The sequence below is a fragment of the Bufo gargarizans genome, chromosome 3, assembly GCF_014858855.1.
Source record: "Bufo gargarizans isolate SCDJY-AF-19 chromosome 3, ASM1485885v1, whole genome shotgun sequence".
Taxonomy (NCBI): Eukaryota; Metazoa; Chordata; class Amphibia; order Anura; family Bufonidae; genus Bufo; species Bufo gargarizans.
The window spans coordinates 162,878,309-162,899,060 of NC_058082.1; the positions used below are offsets into that span (position 1 = coordinate 162,878,309).

At 42.7% G+C, this 20,752-nt stretch overlaps 1 protein-coding gene across 4 annotated transcripts in view; it reads right to left on the reverse strand.

Moving 5' to 3' along the window:
• Positions 1–20,752, reverse strand: part of CACNB3 (calcium voltage-gated channel auxiliary subunit beta 3) — a 140,726-nt gene that overhangs the window by 4,886 nt on the left and 115,088 nt on the right. For all 4 annotated transcript variants that reach the window (XM_044285224.1, XM_044285226.1, XM_044285227.1 and 1 more), the window contains 4 exons: positions 12,495–12,553; positions 6,869–6,978; positions 4,864–5,015; positions 2,664–2,759 (listed from right to left, as the gene is read on the reverse strand). In XM_044285224.1, the coding sequence (XP_044141159.1) occupies positions 2,664–2,759; positions 4,864–5,015; positions 6,869–6,978; positions 12,495–12,553 (417 nt within the window). The remainder of the gene's footprint in view (positions 1–2,663; positions 2,760–4,863; positions 5,016–6,868; positions 6,979–12,494; positions 12,554–20,752) is intronic.

The following is a 20,752-nucleotide window of genomic DNA, read 5'->3' on the forward strand; positions in this document are numbered from 1 at the left end:
GTATACCTAGAAAGCTAATACATATTACTGATTTCTTTATAATCCATTACTAGGGATTGTCTGAAAGTAGCAAACCCATTTCAATGATGTTCTTGAACTCGTATGTCTGAAGAGGGTACTGTCACTGTAAAGGGTGAAATCCACAGCATAAATTGACATTCTCTAGATTTAAAATCTGCACCACAGGTCAATTAAGGCTCCATCAAGACGTCCGCAGTGCATTGCAGATCCGCAAATTGAGGATCCGCAATACACCTGGCCGGCACCCCCATAGAAATGCCAACTGCGAACAAGACTAGGGCATGCTCTATTTTTTTCCGGAGCTGCGGACCGGAAGATCGGGGGCGCGCTCCGGAAGTCTGAATGCGGACAACACACTGTGTGCTGTCCGCATCTCTTCCAGCCCCATAGAGAATGAATGCGGAACAGATGCGGAGCCATTCTACGGACGTATGAATGGACCCTAAGACTGCAGAATTTTTTCCCATTGTGTGAAAGAATAAAAAAAATTATATTGACCCACTTTGCTAGTACTGTAAAACACTGATGTTTTGCTGCATGCAAATCCACGTTGGCGCATATGTTATTGTAACGTATTATCTGGTTGCATAACCAGTATACACCAGTGTTTACTTGCAATATCAAATATTACGATATCTTATGGTGGAAAATAAAATTAGGGTATGCCACCTATAATGTATTTCATATGTAGCAACCATATGTGCTATTATGCAGCTGAACCGGAAAAGAAGCGCACACATCCAGTCGGGACCCAAGCAGAAGAGACCGCAACCTGTGTGAATCGGCACAGCAAGAGACAGCCAAGTATTAACCAAAAGATGTTACTTCACAGGTTAGAAGAAAGGCGACAATAATAAGCCTGGAGAACCCTTTTAATGACAATTTCTCTTTAAATTTATTTTTATTTTTTTACATTTCTGCAGTTTATTAATATTCTGAATTAATATGTGAATATTCAATTAAAATATATTTATCTTTTCAAACAGGTGGATGGTTTTCTGGATATAATTTTTTGAAGTAATTCCTTTTATTCTACCTCCTCTAACTTCCTATTTGTTTGAGCTTTTAGCATGGCAGACAGTCTCACTTAAGTCTCTCATTCAGACCATTCACTGTGGTCCAAGAGGTGGGGTGTGAATGATTTAACAAGAGCATCACACATTACACAGGTCATTACAATGCTCTTCTGTGGTCATCTTTATCTAGGCCTAAGAAGAGAACAATACAGCCATCATACTGTTATCCCACTTCTACACCTTTTATCATGAGGATAGCATCTTCCCCTCACAGCGGCAGTAGACCTGCAATGAATTACCTATCTATTTATGAGGTTATATCATTTGTCTTGATTGTTACAGCAGGATAATATTTTGTTTAGCATAGTTCTGGCAAAATGAAAAATATAAAAAATGAGTTTTCTATGATTATTGAGTAAAAAAAAAAAACTTATCGAGTTAAAAAGAGAAAAGAACAAACAGTCCTAGGGTCACACTGCCTTTGCCCTTCATTAGTAAAGAAAGGACAAACAAGCCCTGTGCTCTCCTATGGTAGGATGGGGAACTAAGACAGCTCCATCTTGAATTTTGCCATGAGTCGTTCAGTACGCCTCAATATGTAGTCTGCTGAGTACTGAATTAATGTACTAAACTTTCCATTAGCAAATGGATCTCAAGCTTGACTAATAATACTTTTAAAGCCCTCATTATGATATTTTTGTATGAGTCATCGTCAGCTTTACAGAAGACATTAGATTCAATATAATAAATATTTAACTAAAATTGTATGACTTCATGTGTTTCTTCATAACCAGTGCTATAAACAAGGCAACAAGGGGGCCGCTTTACTATTGTTGATGCCAAGTGTCTAGTTCAAGGGGTTGACCACCTTTTTTCAGAGGGGCAATGGGGTTGGCAAATCCTCTCCTGGCCAGACCCACTGGGACCGGAATCTTAGCTCCCTGTCCTTGGCTGCCTCGCTCAGGTCCCCTACTGTCAACATCTGCTTTAGCACTGCTGCAGCCTATTGCTGGCCACAGTGGTGACCTGCTCCTCTTGCATCAATTGGTTACATGATGCAAGGAGAGCAGGTCACCGCTGTGGCCAACGATTGGCTGCAGTGGTGTCAAAGTGGATGTTGATAGCGGAGGGGGTAGCAGAGGACGGGGAACGAAGGAGCCGGGACCCAGCGGCGGCGAAATGGTAAGTATGCTTCCTTTTTGCAGGTCTGGCCAGGAGGTCCAACCCCTTTAAGAAAGTGCACCAGAGTTAGTAGTAGCGAAGAGATAGTATAAAGAGAGTAAAAGCCTAACATTCACCAAATTTATCACACTTCGGGAGGAGTTATCAAAACCTGTGCAAAAGAAAAGTGACTTAGTTGCCCCTAGCAGCCAATCAGATTGATCTTTCCATTTTCCAAAGGAGCTATGGAAGGTGGAATCTGATTGGCTGCTATGGGCAACTAAGCCAGTTTCGATAAATCTTCCCCATAGTATGCCACTGTGATAAATTTGGCACATCTTCTGATTGCCAGGGCTAACCAGTAGTATTAGTACTGCTGTGTGTTAGTAATGCACATTCCATTCATTATAGGCTGGAGGTTTAGTAATGTATTAGTAACCTAAGGCATGTCTCCTGCAATCTTACCGGAGGGCACTGTATCAATTTGTCAGCTGCCAGCATCTGGACATTGAGGTGTTTAATTTGAGATTTCCCCCTGGACTTTATTAGTCTTTGCAGCACCTAGAAGAAGCAAGCAGAGATGACTAAGGACAGTGTTTCGTCCAGCTTTCCGGCAAATAGATTAATGCAGCAGTTACACTTTTCTCCTATGCAAAATACAAATCTGACAAAAGGCATGCGTGGCTGCTGTGCCTTTCACTTCAGGGGTCTCGATATTTCATTAATGTCTGAGATGAGCCAAACCCATTAATATAAGAACCTTTTGGGTGTTTTTGGTGTTGACACACACCTCTTTATGTTTTTTTTTTTTTTTGCGAGCCATTCATTTTCCTACCCTACAGAAAAGTATGTACTCCCATTCTGATGTCACTTGCTCTGTGGATCAGAATGACAAAATACTTAAAAACATGTAAAAATTCCCTAAAAAATATCACACATTGCCACATTTTTTTTACATTCCCACGTTTTTTCAAGCAGGGCCAAAAAACAACAGACGTCTATGAGACCAAAAGGCCACACTGAGACCAAACTGTGAGTTAAAGATAGTGAAAACTATGTGACAGACTAATATAACCACCAGCAATGGCCATCAGAACATTGTACCAGCATGCTAAACATACCTTTATGCCATCTGTCTCTTTAGAGCATGTCCAGTAGAGCATGTCCAGGGAAAGCACTTTTAATTCTAATCCGGTTCCCAAGTGCCCAGCTGGGCAGGCTTGGCTTTTCAAAATGCCCAAGCCTGCCACCCTTACATGCTGGGTGCTCCTCCCCTAAGCGCCCAGTCAGGGGAGGGGGAAGAAACCTTGGGAGGGAAAGCCAAGCCCCCCAGCTGGGCATTTGGGAACCATTTTTAGTAGGAAATGAACAGCATTTCCTGGACATTCGCTAAACCGTTTATAATGCTTGTACAACATTGTTATAGTCATACTAGTGAACACTATGTGACAAACTCCCTTTAAAAAAAAAAAAAAAAAGGCCACATACCTAAAAATCACAACTGAAATTAAGAAAAATGCCACTGAATAAAATGTATGTTTGAACTGCATTTAAAGATTCCCATAGACTTCCATCAAACATCTGGAGCTGCTGTTTTTGGCATAAAAACGCCACCGCAAACCACTACATGCAAATAAAAATGTGTGAATCTAATCTAAAACATGTCAAATATTTCCACTGCAATATGTGCAGTAATACTAGTTTAGAGCTCACCGCCTCTACTAACGCAGGGTTCATAAGCCTCAAAATGTACATTTAAGGGCGGTTCAGATCTCGGAAAATTATGACAAATCTGTAGGATCTCGGATCAGGACCTTCACTGATCCTGATAATGAAGGGACTGTACAATTACCAATGTGAAGGGGAAAAAATCATTGGGCCCAGCAACCCAGAAAACCGCTAATCCTGCTGCCACCATTTCATGAATCAGTGGGGCTTCCCAACTGTCAGACCTCTTCCATTTAGAAAAAGGTGGCATATTTTAGAGATATTATCACATTTTGTGATGGGAAAACCCCTTTAAAGGGAACCTGTCGCCTGGATTTTGTGTATAGAGCTGAGGACATGGGTTGCTAGATGGCCACTAGCACATCCACAATATCCAGTCCCCATAGCTCTGTGTGCTTTTATTGTGTAAATAAATACCCATGTCCTCAGCTCTATACCCCAAATCCAGGTGACAGGTTCCCTTTAAGGCTGGATATATACTACTTATTACATTACTACAGCACTGGAGCAATAGTTAAAAAAAATCCTATTCACTAACACTGCCTAGAGGAATGTTGAAAACTGTCCTGTGTGAACGCAGCCTAAGCTCTACATTTTATAATGAACCATGCAGTATTTTGTTGTAGACTTGTACAGTAATGATTTCCAGAACTTCTGGCCTATGACTTGATCACACTACCGCTATTATTTTCCATTCTTCTTCTCCGTTTGATTTTTTTGCAGGTAAAAGAGACAGCTCCTTTGCCATCTATGAGCTTAGTGCACAGGAGTGCTCCTGCCCAACCAGTAACCCGGGGAGTTACTGCACCCTATCCAAAGGCCTTCTGCTGCAGCCTGGTCCGCACAGAAATTCAATGTGGACACCCAGAATGAGACAGACAGTTGAGCATAACAGTGTAACGAATTAATGTACCAGCTTGTTGACACCTTGGCTTACCTTAGGTGATGAAACTTTGACATACACAATGATGGGAGCCAGGGATGTTTTGCTCAATTGAGCAGGATGGTTGATTGTGTCCGCATCCAGGATAACTAGTTGGAGTGTCTTGGCCAACTCAAATATCCTCTCGATTTCACTTTGTACCTCAGCTGTAGAATATTGAACATAAAATTGGAATTACAACAGAAGTGAAGATTTTTTCCATTAACACTATGATTAAAGGTGTATTCCGGTTTTCATTTTTTTTTATTTGCTCATATAATATGAAATTCACATAATTTTCTAGTATACATGTATTTAAAATTCTGCATACATACCTATCTTATATCAGGCAGTTGACCCCATATATGCAGCAGAATATATGAGTATAGCCCATGTATCAGTCCTATGTAATGCATCCATGGCCTAACTTAAATATGGCATCAGTCGTGTGATACTCTTTACACTTTGACATTCAGTGCGCAGCAGTGTTACATGAAATACATGTGCTGGGTCAGCACACATTCATGTGATAAATAAATAGGACTAGTGGTGGAAACATTATTTTTATTGTGGTTATTACATTAACTACATAATTGTATGCCCGTCTGAAATGACTTGTAAAATGGCTGCCTGTCTCTAAGTGATGTTGTCATGCTGTTAATAAAGTTTAGTGTAAAAAAACAAACAAACCACGTACGGCAATACAATACTATTCACCTGTTAGACAGCTGGGCAGTTAACTGAAAGACAGGTCACATGATACTATTGAGGGTCACATGACGACTCACATGACTGACATATTTAGTCCTATCTAGCTCTCCTGCGGATGCATTTTACAGGACTAAATTAAAACATTTTAATAGATGTAAATTAGAAAATTGTTTTGACATCGTATTGTCTAAAGAAATAAATGTAACAATTAAAACAGGAATACCTCTTTCAATAAATGTCTGAATACAAATGCAAATTTATAGATTTCTACAAAAACAAATGTTGGCTCTTTTCACACTATTCTTTTTCTGTTTGAGTTTTTGATTTTGGTTATTTTTCTTCTTTTTTCTCTTCTTTAGAAATGCATCTAACACCGCCATAGATGTCCTTTAAACTAAACATGCTAAACATACTAAAAGCCTTTCAACTGAACAGAATGCTGAATGACAGCTATTCTTCTCTACCCCTCCATATACATGCATACATGGCCCAGTAGAACATGCATGTTTTGTCATTGGGAAGAGGGGAAGAAGCCACTGCCAGTCACCTCTGGTGGCAACCTATCTCCCAGGAGAACAAAGGACAGGCATGTTGGATTCCAAAATGCACAATCCTGCTTTTCCCGGACATCAGCTATTGGGGAAGACTTTGGGCACATTAGATGGCCAGTCTACGTTCATCTAATGTGTATGGCAACCTTTAAAGAAGCAGATTTATAACTTTTAAATGAGAATTAACAATTAATAGCAACCACCACATTAATTGTATGAACATCTAGGTCAGTCATTTAGTTAGAGTCAGTATCCAATTTTGGGATTGGCAGTTTCAGCTTCACTTTTTGTTTTTAGGCCAGAAAAGTCTATACTAGGATGTCAACGCCATGCTCCTGAACACTATCCTGCCCTCTGCCCTTGTGCACCAATTGGAGACCCACAGGACGTCATTTGGAAAAAAGACTGGTGTAAAGGAAAACTAACTTACTTGGCCATAGCAACCAATCAGATTCCACCTTTCATTTTCCAAAGGAGCTCTGAAAAATGAAGGGTGGAATTTGATTGGTTGCTATGGGCAACTAAGCCAAATCTACTTTATACCAGTTTTGATAAATCTCCCCTTTGTTCCTACCCCAATTGAATGTAAGGCCATTTTCAGACAGCCACACATTTTAGTGTACGTATTACGGTCTCAACACACTGTGGCATATTATGGAAGGTAAAACGTGGCTACCTAGAGCTGTATTCTGTTATGATCTACCCTAACTCCACTTAGTTTTTCTATATCTTTCTAAATGAGAAACTGTTTTTCTCACCAATGCTGGAGCGGGTGCTTGATCGTTCAATGATGGCTCTCCTGCCTGGATTATTGAGTACAGAACGCTTGGCTAGAGACAAGTCGGCTGTGACTCTAGTAATGGAGATTCTGAAAATATACCGTAAATACTAAATGCAGATCCTTCAGTTTCCTACACTTAAAGGGGTTCTCTGGGAATTAAGGGTACTTTCACACTTGCGGCAGGACGGATCCGGCAGGCTGTTCACCCTCTCGAATGCTTCCTTCCGCTGTTTCCCCGTGCCGCCACTCCGACCCCATTGACTATAATGGGGACGGGGCGGCGCTCCGGCGCAGTACGCGGTCAGAGGCCGCCGGACTAAAAAGTCGGACATGCAGGACTTTTAGTCCGGCGGCCTTTCGCCGTGGACTGCCGTACTGCGCCGGAGCGCCGCCCCCGTCCCCATTATAGTCAATGGGGACGGAGCGGCGGCACGGCGAAACAGCGGAAGGACGGATCCGACAGGGTGAACAACCTGCCGGATCCGTCCTGTCGCAAGTGTGAAAGTACCCTAAGAAAATGAAAATAGTTATATTACTTTATTATAAATATATTCCCAAATACCTTTCATTAGTTTATAATGGCTCGTTTTGTCTAGGGAGCAATTATTAGAAGAAATAAAATGGTCACCAACCTATACACACAAAACCTTTCCTAAATACACAGCAGAACAAGTTACTGCAGAACACTGAGCTATACACCTGCCTCATCCTCCTCTCTGCTCTGCTTGTCAGGGATTATGATCCTGAATACAGTTTAATATGATCTTCAGCTGAATCTCTATAGGACTTAAGTTCATGAGGAGACATTAAAGAGGACCATTCACTACTGTATAAACTAAAAACTAACTAGATCAGTGTGCAGAGCGGCGCCCAGGCGTGTCCCTTGCTGCACTGCTGGCCAATCGCAGCGCACAGCTCATAGCCTGGCTATGAGCTGTGCGCTGCGATTGGCCAGCACTGCAGCAAGGGACACGCCTCCTACAAAAAAATCAGTCAGAGGGAGCGCAGACACCGGAGCCTATACCGGGCGAACGAAGCGGCGCCCAGGCATACTAGTAAGTGCAGGGGGACCCCTGGGCGCCGCTCTGCACACTGATCTAGTTAGTTTTTAGTTTATACAGTAGTGAAAGGTCCTCTTTAAGTACAGAGAGGGCGGAGACGACAGACTATGGTAATGTGGGACTGTGGTAATGGAGACTGCATACAAGTGATACTGCTCATTAGCCACATCCTCACCTCCTCCCTGTACTTCATGTCTCCTCATGAACTTCATTCCTACAGAGATTCAGCTGAAGATCATATTAAGCTGTATTCAGGATCATGATCCCTGAGAAGCAGAGCAGACAGGAGGATGAGGCAACTCTTTACCTCAATGTTGTGAAGTAACTTGTCCTCCTGTGTGATTAGGACAGGTTTTGTGTGTAATAATAGGACGGTGGCCATTTTATTTCTCATAATGATTGCTCCCTAGACAAAACAAGCCATTATAACTAATGAAAGATATTTGGGAATTTATTTATAATAAAGTAATATTTAAGTATTTTCATTTTCTTAATTCCCAGAAAGCCCCTTTAAACATATGTACAGTGTTATAAATATCAAGGACACAAATTACACTTAAAGGGGTTGTTTCACTTCAGTCAATGGCATTTATCATGTAGAGAAAGTTAATACACGACACTTACTAATGTATTGTGATTGGCCATATTGCCTCGCTGTTGGCTTGATTCATTTTTCTATCACATTATATATTGCTCGTGTCCAGGGGTTACGACCACCCTGCAATCCATCAGCGGTGGACGTGCTTGCACACTATCTGCGGTCTCAGACACCAGAGAGGCCAGCCCTTTTTCCTATAGTGTGCAAGCACATCCACAACTGCTGGATTACAGGGTGGTCGTAACCTCTGGACACAAGCCTTATATAATGAGATGGAAAAATGAATCAAGCCATCAAAGGAGGCAATATGGACAATCGCAGTACATTAGTAGGTGCCTTGTATTAACTTTTTCTATATGATAAATGCTATTTGCTGTAGTGAGACCAGCCATTTAAAGAGGTTTCCTAGCAAATACAATTATCCCTTATCCATGGGATTGCTGATAACCGCATGGTTGCTGAGGCCCCTGTGATCACTCAAACAGTTTCTTCGTACACATTTTTTTGTCAGTTTTTTCCATTTTTTTTTTTTTAAAGCAAACACAATTTGGATATTATGCTGGACATTTACCTGTGCGACTGCGCAGCCTATTTATACAGGTGAAACTCGAAAAATTAGAATATTGTGCAAAGGTCATTTATTTCAGTAATGCAACTTAAAAGGTGAAACTAACACATGAGACTCATTACATGCAAAGTGAGATATTTCTAGCCTTTATTTGGTATAATTTGGATGATTATGGCTTACAGTTTATGAAACCCCAAAGTCACTATTTTGAGGTCCCCTTTGCTCAGGGGGTATGGATTAATTAGCTGACTAAAGTGTGACACTTTGAGCCTAAAATATTAACCCTTTCACAAATTTCTAATTTTAAGCTGCATTAATGCAATTCCTTTTCATTTGCATTACTGAAATAAATGGACTTTTGCACGATATTCTAATTTTTCTAGTTTCACCTGGACATTGTTGGAAAAGTCAGGTTGCTCTTGCCATACGCCTAAAGGTGTGGGCCACTTTGGTTATTTTTGACCAATCTGTGTGTATCATGATTACATGGCACTTACTAATATAGCCTTTGTTGCAATTCTGCACTATTTTCTATATTTAATAAGGTATGATATCTTGTTTACAAAGTCTTTTGTGCTATGCATGTGACCTGGCAAATCACCCCCATGTGATGCCTCCTCCCAGGGGCGGACTGGGAACTTAGTGGCCCTGGAAAAAACACTAAGGCCCCTTTCACACGGGCGAGTTTTCCGTGCGGGTGCGATGCGTGCGGTGAACGTATTGAACGTATTGCACCCGCACTGAATCCTGACCCATTCACTTCTATGGGGCTATGCACATGAGCGGTGATTTTCACGCATCACTTGTGCGTTGAGTGAAAATCGCAGCATGCTCTATATTGTGCGATTTTCACACGACGCAGGCCCCATAGAAGTGAATGGGGTGCGTGAAAATCGCATAGCATCCGCAAGCAATTGCGGATGCGGTGCGATTTTCACGCATGGTTGCTAGGTGACAGTCTATTCACTGTATTATTTTCCCTTATAACATGGTTATAAGGAAAAATAATAGCATTCTGAATACAGAATGCATAGTACAATAGCGCTGGAAGGGTTAAAAAAATAAAAAAAAGTTAACTCACCTTCTCCTCTTGATCGCGTAGTTCCCGGTCTCTTTACTTCTTGAATGAGCTGTGGGCTAAAGGACCTGTGGCGACGTCAGATCACATGCTCCATCACCACGGTGATGGACCATGTGATTGAAGCATGTGATCTGACATCACCACAGGTCATTTAGCCCACAGCTCATTCAAGAAGTAAAGAGACCGGGAACTACGCGATCAAGAGGAGAAGGTGAGTTGACTTTTTTTATTTTTTTTAACCCCTCCAGCGCTATTGTACTATGCATTCTGTATTCAGAATGCTATTATTTTTCCTTATAACCATGTTATAAGGGAAAATAAAACAATCTTCAGAACATCAATCCCAAGCCCGAACTTCTGTGAAGAAGTTCGGGTTTGGGTACCAAACATGCGCGATTTTTCTCACGCGAGTGCAAAACGCAGTACAATGTTTTGCACTTGCGCGGAAAAATCGCGCCTTTTCCCGCAACGCACCCGCCTCTTATCCGGGCAAAAAAACTGACGCCCGTGTGAAAAAGGCCTAAGAGTGGCCCTGTTTTGTAGTCAGGTCCAAATTGATTGAAGGCCGGGCCAGCAATACCATATTGTGGCACATTATACCACCGCAACAGAGCGAAATACCACAGTCCTTCACAAAAAAACTGCCAGCAGCACAAAATACATCCCCAAAAACTTTCACTGGCCTGCCGTGAGGAGGGCTCAGGCGACCCCCTGGGCATCGGCCCACCGTGTAAGATCTATGGCCAAGCCGCCCCTGCCTCCTCCTTTAAAATACACTGCACCTGCCATCTGCACTTGTTCTGTTGGGGATTTAGTGCAGGAACAGTGTATTTGAATGGAGAGGCCGTGCATGGAGGTGATTTGCCTGGTCACCTGGCCCTCCATCAGCAGCCATCTTATGGACAGGACCTCTGTGTGGACAGCACAAAAGACTTTGTAAATAAGGGAGTATACTTTATCAAATCTAGAAAATGGTGCAGAATTTTAACAAAGACTATATTAGTAAGTGCCATATTATCATCTCTCAAACACATTGGTCAACAATAACCAGAAAGTGGCCAACCCCTTTAAGGGTACAACCACAAGGTGCTGTCGTGTCACGGTTGTGGTCAAGTACCATGCAGCGATATGGGCCACAGCTGGCTCTTGTTAACCAATGAAGAGCTCACTGTTTAGTCAGCAGATTTGTACCTATGGAACTGGCTGACCTGTTACATGTGTGCTTGGCAGCTGAAGGCATCTGTGTTGGTCCCATGTTCATATGTGCCCGCATTGCTGAGAAAAATGAAGTTTTCATATATGCAAATGACCCTCAAGGCTGTTACTCTGCAACTGGCACACCCTCTGCATAGGACCAGGCAGTGAAAACGTCATCACACCTGGTCATGGCAAAGTGCAGAGGGCGCAGCAGTTGCAGAGAGAGCAGAGCCTCTAGGAGTAATGCCAACGCCCTCGTTGCTCCTAGAGGCTCATTTGCATGTAATAAAACATCATTTTTCTCAGTAATGCGAGCACATATGAACATGGGACCAACACAGATGTCCTTAGCCGCCAAGCGCACATGTAACAGGTCAGCCAGTGTCATAGGTACAAATCTGCCGACAGATGCCCTTTAACAATGCAGACTGACTGAACAGTGTGATTTCATTAGTTAACAAAAGCTAGCTGTGGCCCGTACGACTATCCAGTTTTTGACTGCACCATGACACAACTGCGCAGTGTGGTTGTAGAGTCCTTTTACATGGATGATCTAGAATAATCATTGCCCCCTGCTACCAATCACCCAACAAACAGGAAGGCATCCTTCATGTAGCACAGCACCCTGTGTAAAGAGGCAATGCGCTGCCAACAAGCAAACTGAATGGGGGTCGAACAATTGTAGTAACCACCGTCTGTCCACTATTCAGTGTGCATTGGGTTCTGTAAACCGATAGGCACACATTTGGGGCTGAAATTTCCCTGACTAAAAGGACTTGTAGACAGCTATTTCTCCCAGCTCCCTTCACTTCCTATACACGTGCCCACTTGGCTCAGAGAGAAAGCAGTAGCTGGACTACGCTGGGAGCAACTTATCTTCCCTCAGAACAAAGGAACAGACATGTTGAAATCCATCAGCCCAATCTTTCTTTCCACGACTTATGCTATTGCAAGAAAGTTGGGACACCCCCAATACATATTAGATGGTCAGCCTGCCAGACTGAAGCCGGCGGGTTCGGCTGACATTGTACACTTCAGCCCCCCAACCTACAATAATATTTGCTCCTGTAAAAGGTTTCAGCCAGGTTTTGATCTCACCTGCCATCAAATCTGTGCTTCATGAAGTCAAAGAGGGCTTTCTGCATCATGTCAGTTACCTACAGGCACAGAATGGAGAAAAAAGCGGGGACAATGAAGGACACAAGATTATTTCTGTAGATATTCTGCAGAATGTACTGCAATGGGGTTTATGGGGCTGTGACAAGGCGGAATTTAAATGTGTAAAACATTTGGAAAGAAGTCAGGTTATAATAGTATTAATTTATTTTCTATACACTGCAGCTGCCATTTGGCTCAGGATTTTTGCATCTTCTGCCATAGCCTTACAGTTAACTATTTCATTGCCACCTTTAAATATACCTAGGTGTTGTTTACATTGCACAATGTCTTTTTGTCCCCCAACAATAAGCTCATCACTGGTCTCACTGGTCTTCCAGTCATCAGCTGGAAACTCTGGGGGAACGTTGCAGCAAATGTTCAATTTCCTTGTAGCGCCCCCACAGAGAAAATGAAGCATTGCACAGTTGTCACTGAAATCAGAAGGCAGCCTATGAAATACATGAATGTTCCAGGTCCTCCAGAGTGAGAGGCAGTCTTTGTAGCTGCTCTCCAGACTGGTTGATAAATGGGGGGACCTCCTCTATCTCTATTAACTCTCTGTTCTTTTCTCTATTTAAACCAGACAACATCTATAAATATCCTATACTACTTCTAGGGATTTGTTTTAGTTTTTTATATACGGACTGACCTCTGAGTTTTGTCTCCAGTACCCCTTTAACTGAAGAGATAGAGCCAATCCCCAACCTGCTAGAACCCATTGTATCTGCTTCTCCACTGGTCATCTTCTTAGATCTTTCAACATCCGCACGTATGTAACGCCCCAGAGGTGCATTACCACTTCTGCTCCTCACTACTATCTCCTATGTTTAACCTAATGTCATTCTGTATATTTATTTCCAGGTACTGTATAATGTACATATCTCTTTCCATGTAACTGTTATGTTTAAGCGTAATATGCCTGGTTCACCAGCAGGTGGCAGCAAACACGGCAGAGCTACCTTACAGAGAATGGAGCTTTCCCTTCCATTCTAATAACCCCCCTGTGGAGCAGTGGGCGAGTCCCACTTCCTGCAGGAAGGGTGGTGATTAGAGAGAGAGAGTTAGTTCAGCTTATCCTCTTCTAGGGGAAAAGTTGGGTTTTACCCCCTGCCAAGGGAGGGTGTGAAGCAGGAGCACGTCCCTGTTGGACGAGCCCTGTCCAGGCCAGCTAGAGCACCCTCAGCTCAGCTGGACATGGAGGCCACAGCTTGGAGCCTCTGAAACCAGGATTAACGTTTTCCCTGGACAAATCTAGAGACAGGCTACAGAAAGATGTTGCAGCCTACAGCTAAAGCTGAATTATACAGCTATCCTGTCAGCATAGCAGAGCCAGAGAGCAACAGATGTAGCAGAGAGGATTTTGCCTGCCACATTTAATGCTAATGCCAGCTGGAACCAAGATAAGGCCTGAAACTATTCGGAGAAACGTTTATGCAAAGTAAAGCTGTTATCAACTTTATCACAAGGTCTGAACTCAATTTAATTAATCATCTCCTTTATTAACAACCACCTTTTCATTGCTGCGGAGCCAACGCCTAGGGTCCAGCGTATCCAGGTTGGAGCACTGTGACACGTGCACAACACATTAAGGTACATTTAGGCTGCCCTACACTACTCTGGCATTCCTACACCTGGATATCATTCAACACTACATCACTAAAAGGGGCCACGTGCCCTTGTTGCTTTACTGCAATTGGCGTCACGAAAAAAAAGTACTTTTTTACTCTTAAAGGGGCCTGGGGGAGGCGCCCGCTGCACATATACAATAATACTACACTCAATAACAACAAGGGTTCTTACAGCAATCAATGAAAATTGAGGATTTTCCTCCTTCACATTGTCCCATCCTTCCTCATTCATTCATGCAGATCCCAATGGCCCTACCCTCTATATTTCCCATTCATGCAGATCTATAGGGCCAAATCTCCATACGTCTGATTCATGCAGATCTTTATGAACCCATCCTCCTTACTTCTCATTCATGCAGATCTGCATGAACCCATCCTCCCTACTTCCCATTCATGCAGATCTGCATGAACCCATCCTCTCTACTTCCCATTCAAGCAGATCCTCATGAACCCATCCTCTCTACTTCCCATTCAAGCAGATTTCCATGGACCCATCCTCCCTACTTCCCATTCATGCAGATCTCCATGAACCCATCCTCCTACTTCCCATTCATGCAGTTCTCAATAGACCCATCCTTCCCATTCATGCAGATCTGCATGGATGGACCCACCCTTCCTACTTCCTAATTATGAAGATCTCCATGGACCTTTCCTCCCTACTTCCCTTTCAAGTACATCTCAATGGACCCAACCTTGCTATTTCCATTAATGTAGATCTCCATCAACCCATTATCCATCCATCCATACTTGGGTCAAACCTCCTTGTCTGGCAATATAAAAACAGTATGTTTAAAACACCTGTTTGAGGGGCTATTGCAACACAGCCCATTGAAGCAAATGAGACTCAACTGCAATCCTAGATATAACCCAAAGGCCAGAACAGCACTGTTTTTTATCTAACCACAGGCAACCCTATTATGTCTCATAATCGCAGGAAACAATCATTAGTATTCAGTTTATCTTAATATTAACAGCCATACCTAAAGAGCCTATTACACTGTTTAACTGAGCAGAAGACTGTTGGGAAGGAAGCGTTCGTTCTTGACAATTGGTTGGTCATCAGCGAAGGAGATCGCAACATATACATGCAGCGATCTCCTCCAAATGAAGATTTATGTGACCACATGAAAGATCCAATCACCTGATGAGCAAGCGTTTCGCTCATTCATCCTGTAATCGGCGGCATTGTTACACTGGCAGATTATCGCTAACTAACTTGGTAGCGATGATCTGCCCAATGCTTAGCCAGTGAGAAGGGGCCTTAAGAAATAAAGGGAAATAGAGGTAATAAAGACGTTTACCAGCATAAGGGTATGCATACAGGGTGCCCAAGGGAAACAATTACTGAAACTTTTCATAGAAAACCTAATTGAGTGATTTTTCTTTTGTACATACCAATCATAAAAAAAAAAAAACTAAGGTTGTAGCAATCAGTTCAGAGGTAAGCAGCATGTTCTACGTGTGAATTATAAGAGGTTAAATGTCTATAATGGCACCATGACACATGGCTAATAGGTGGTTTAAATCATTCTCTCTAATCAATACTAAGACACATAAACCAGTTATTACTAATCTACATAAAGCCAAGACACAATGGAAACAACAAGACAGCACCAATGATTTAAAAAGGTATTACATGTAGTCCAATAAGTGGCGGAGCAAGACGCACCTTGTGTTCCCTAATGCAGTAATTAGGACCTTCCATGCAGAAGTCTAACAGTTTGTATAATAATCATGTGTGGTGCGAGAATCGCCGAGTGGCTTGTCCTTGTCACACATTATTATGCTCCTTGTGAATAAGCTGTAGGAATGAGGTCTGACTCAGCACATGCCTTTAATATCCAATTGCTTATTGAACTTTGAGGAAACAGAGCTGAGTAAGTGGCTCACGATAGATGACTTTTAATTAGTAAATTAACACAGTGCCACTACAGAGCAGATTTTACTTTGCTTAAGGAGAACTCCATTTTTACTTCACTGTACCAGCTCTTTCCCCCTGCCAATTAAACTGTAGGGGCTCCACGCCAAGCAACCTGCTGTGGCAGAGATACAAACCACCAGGTGGGCATCTTTCAGATGTGTACTGCAGGCTTCAACACCTGGAGAACCTGTGCACAACTGAGAGCAAGGATGCACCAGGATGCACCAGGATGCAGTAATTGGGCAGCGGAGCAATAAGAATGAAACTGTATGATATACAGGACTGGAAGAGTCTCTGTGGTGGGACACCCACTGGTTTAATAGCATAGTAATATAACAAAATGAAGTTCTTTCAGTGCATTCTTTTTTTCTAAAAGTCAAATATGAGGGTATTATTTGCTGTTGCACTGTGGTAGCAAATACATATGAGTTCTCACTGATGAGACTACAAAGTGAGAGCATAAACATGTGTCCACCCTTACCTTGAACTTTTTTAATGGGGTAGGTCCAGCTCAGACTTTGGGCTCATGCACACGGCTATTGCCCGGCCGTGCCCGTATTGAGGCCCGCAAACAGCGGGTCCACAATATGCGGGCACCGGCCGTGTGCACCCCGCATCACGGACTCATTCACTTTAATGGGTCCACAATCCGGAAGGTCAGTGCGGAATGGAGGCGCGGAACCCCATGCAAGCACTAGGGAGTGCTTTCCAGGGGTTTCTCTCTGTGCCTCCCCACCGCTAAAAAATAGAACATGTTCTATTTTTTTGTGGTGCGGACGGATCACTGACCCATTGATGTTGCCCGTGCATTGGGGGCCGCAAATTGCGGTCCCCAATGCACGGAACGGCCGACCAACGGCAGTGTGCATAACCCCTTTTGATGGCATATTGCTAGGTGAGGGTCCCACCTGTGCAACCCGCTCCTATCTCCAGAAAGAGGCCCCTAGAGTGCATACGTGTGTGCTCTTCATTCACTGCTATGGGACTGCTAGAAATGGCTCAGCCAGTACTCGGTTATTTCCAGAATTCCCATAGTTGTGAATGGAGGGTGGCCGCGCTCTCCTTCACTTTGGGGGGGGGGCCCCATTTGGAGAGGTAGGACCTAGCGATATGCCCTGAATGCCTGAGATGAGACAAACTCTTTAAGGACTCTTTAATGTATACATGTTTTAACATGGGAGCCTACAGGCAACAGGTGGCCGATAGATGTATCCGTTATGGCTATACGGTAAAAAAAAATGTTAGAAGTGTACTTTTTTAACATGGGAGTCTATGGAGCAGATGGCTGATTGATAGTGTCCACCAGAGATATCCATAAAACATCAACTTTTTTTTTCTTTCTCTTTTATCTCACACCACACATCTTGAGATATAACAAATTAAGGGAGTTAATGAGGACACGTCTGTAAGCAAAGCAAATACAATTTTTCATATTTTCCATCAAATAAAAAAAATGTACTGTGATTACCCTCTTCTGTAATACACCAAAATGGAATTGCTAGGCGGCTGTAGAGAGTCTTTAAAGTTTAATGACATGCTGCAGGCAAATCCGACTAAAGATTATTGACTGACTGGATGCAAGACTGATCTCACTGATAAATGAGGGAGAAACCAGACTCTCAGCGTGCGGAACTGCCACTGAAGTAGGGAAGCTTGCTGGTTGTTTCCACTTGTCCTGCTTATGACACTATTGGAACAATAGTTGCCGAGCTACACTACATGGGCAGTATGTAAATTAGGAGGACTATCTGTGTTGTAAGGTTACATTTTAATGGTTCTTTCAATTTCTTCTCATACATACAATTGTTGTAAATCCACTTCAATCCCTAAAACAGCAGAAATTATAACCAGAGTACACAACATCTGATGATTAAACAGGCAAAAGTTAAATGCCAATAGGATAATATGTGTGTTAATTCAACAAAACACCCACTAAGTCTCACACATATAGTATAACTCAATCTTTATTATTTTAAAGAGAATAATACATAAATAGTACAAAAATGCGATTTCATATAATGGTAGTGATGCAGGAGGATAATGTGACAAGTACAAAAAGAGCCACCATCTATCCTCACAATGTAAATACCTATGGTAAAGTTAGGCTGAGTCACAGAGTTGCACACCTCAATTGATGCAATATAATTGTAAAAGTACATATGTACGGTATACCCACACAGGGGAAAAGCAACTATATACCAGACCACATGTCACCAAATTATCATAATCATTGCAATAATGTTGCAGAGAGGTCAGCGCAAGATTTGCACAGGCACCAATGTGTCAATAATACAAGAGAACAGCCAATACTAACCAGGAGAGGAGAGAGGATAATGGCCCTTAGCCCGACGCGCGTTTCGCCTCGCTTCTTCAGGGGGCGTGTCACTTGTACGTTGCGTGAAAATCGCAGCATGCTCCCCTTTGTGCGTTTTTCACGTAACGCAGGCCCCATAGAAGTGAATGGGGTTGCGTGAAAATCGCAAGCATCCACAAGCAAGTGCGGATGCGGTGCGATTTTCACTCACGGTTGCTAGGAGACGATCGGGATGGAGACCCGATCATTATTATTTTCCCTTATAACATGGTTATAAGGGAAAATAATATAATTCTGAATACAGAATGCATAGTACAATAGTGCTGGAGGGGTTAAAAAAAATATTATAATAATTAAACTCACATTAATCCACTTGCTCGCGCAGCCCGGCTTCTCTTCTGTCTTCTTTTTTTGCTGTGTGCAGGAAAAGGACCTGTGGTGACGTCACTCCGGTCATCACATGGTCGGTCACATGATCTTTTACCATGGTGATGGATCATGTGATGGCCCATGTGATGACCGGAGTAACGTCACCACAGGTCCTTTTCTTGCACACAGCAAAAAAGAAGACAGAAGAGAAGCCGGGCTGTGCGATCAAGTGGATTAAGGTGAGTTTAATTATTTTAAAAAAAATGTAACCCCTCCAGCGCTATTGTACTATGCTTTCTGTATTCAGAATGATATTATTTTCCCTTATAACCATGTTATAAGGGAAAATAATACAATCTACAGAATACCGATCCCAAGCCCGAACTTCTGTGAAGAAGTTCGGGTTTGGGTACCAAACATGCCGATTTTTCTCACGCGAGTGCAAAACACATTACAATGTTTTGCACTCGGGCGGAAAAATCGCGCAACGCCCCTCTGAAAGAGGCCTAAGAGTAATATCGTGCCTTTACTGATCTCATGTTTTTCTCATAGGTAAAAAGGAGGCAGTCTCTAAGTTGTGTTCTAAGGGAATGAATTTGAATAGCTCTTTCTAAAGAGAAGGAGGTCTTGTTTAGGGATTCTAGTGAGGTTAGCTGGGAAAATATAGCTTTCATTTTTTGTTCCCTATGCTTTTTTGCGTGATGGCCTAGTTTGATAAATATTCCCCGGACAAAAGCCTTATGGGCGTTCCATAAACTGTATGCGCTAGAAACCGAGTCTCTGTTTAACCGAAAATACTCGACCAAAGCCTGAGCCAATTCTGCCCTATAAACCGGGTTAGAGATAACATCGGGGCTACAGCACCAGAGGGTGTCTCTAGTACTGTAAGTTTATTGTATTGAAAAGGATATGGTGGCGTGGTCAGACCACTTAATCGTCCCTATGGTGGATTGTGTGGCCAGCAGGAGAAGTGATCTGCTAAGCGGAAATAAGTCAATGCGGGAATAGGTGTTATGCACTGGCGAAAAAAAAGGAATAGTCCCGCGCAGATGCACGATGGAGTCTCCAAATGTTGTACAGTTCCCTACGTCTCAGTATGGGGTTAAGAGTGGGGTATAGTCCTCTAGTGCTGGCTGTGGAGTCCACTTCAGCGTCAGGCACTATGTTAAAATCTCCGGAAACAATGAGGTGGCCTCTCTGCACTTTTGCAATCTTAGCCATCACCTTGTTAAGAAATTGCAGTTGATGTTTATTTGGAGCATATAGAGCAACTATGGTATATGGGATATTATTCACAGTACACACTAGGATAATAAATCTGCAATTCGAATCTAAGATAGTGGTACTAGGTGAAAAGGCAATAGAATTACTGAAGGCTAGAATAACCCCCCTCTGCTTTTTATGGTAATGGGACTGTACGACATGGGGGAATAAATGATGCTGGATCCTGTGAGCATCTTTGCTTACAATGTGTGAATCTTGCATGCAAAGTATATCAGCCTTGAGATGTAGAGCCTCTGACCACATATAAGGTTTTTGGGGGCTGTTAAGCCCTTTGGCATTCAAAGAAACTAATTTAAGAACCATGGGGAATGGCTGAAATGCCTAGATCACCAGCTAAGCCTTTAAGGGCACAAAGCAGTTGTCTTGCCACGTCTCCCGCTCCCGGCACAGTATAATCATCTGAGACAATATAATTGAAGTAAGTATAGAACATTAAAAGGAAACGTTAGAACAGGTAGAAACCAAAATAAAAGAAACAGAAAGCTCAAAACCGGAGTGAAGTAATCCATCCGAAGAGGTGTATAATCCGGACAAAGGACTTCTAAAAGTCCTGACTGATGCCAAGCACTAGAAATAGACTCCATGGCACAATGTCTAAAATCTGTGTTTGGTACCCCTCTTTGCACTGACTGTGTGCCACTCACAGATCAGATGCTGCAGAGGAGATTGGCGAATCGCCTCT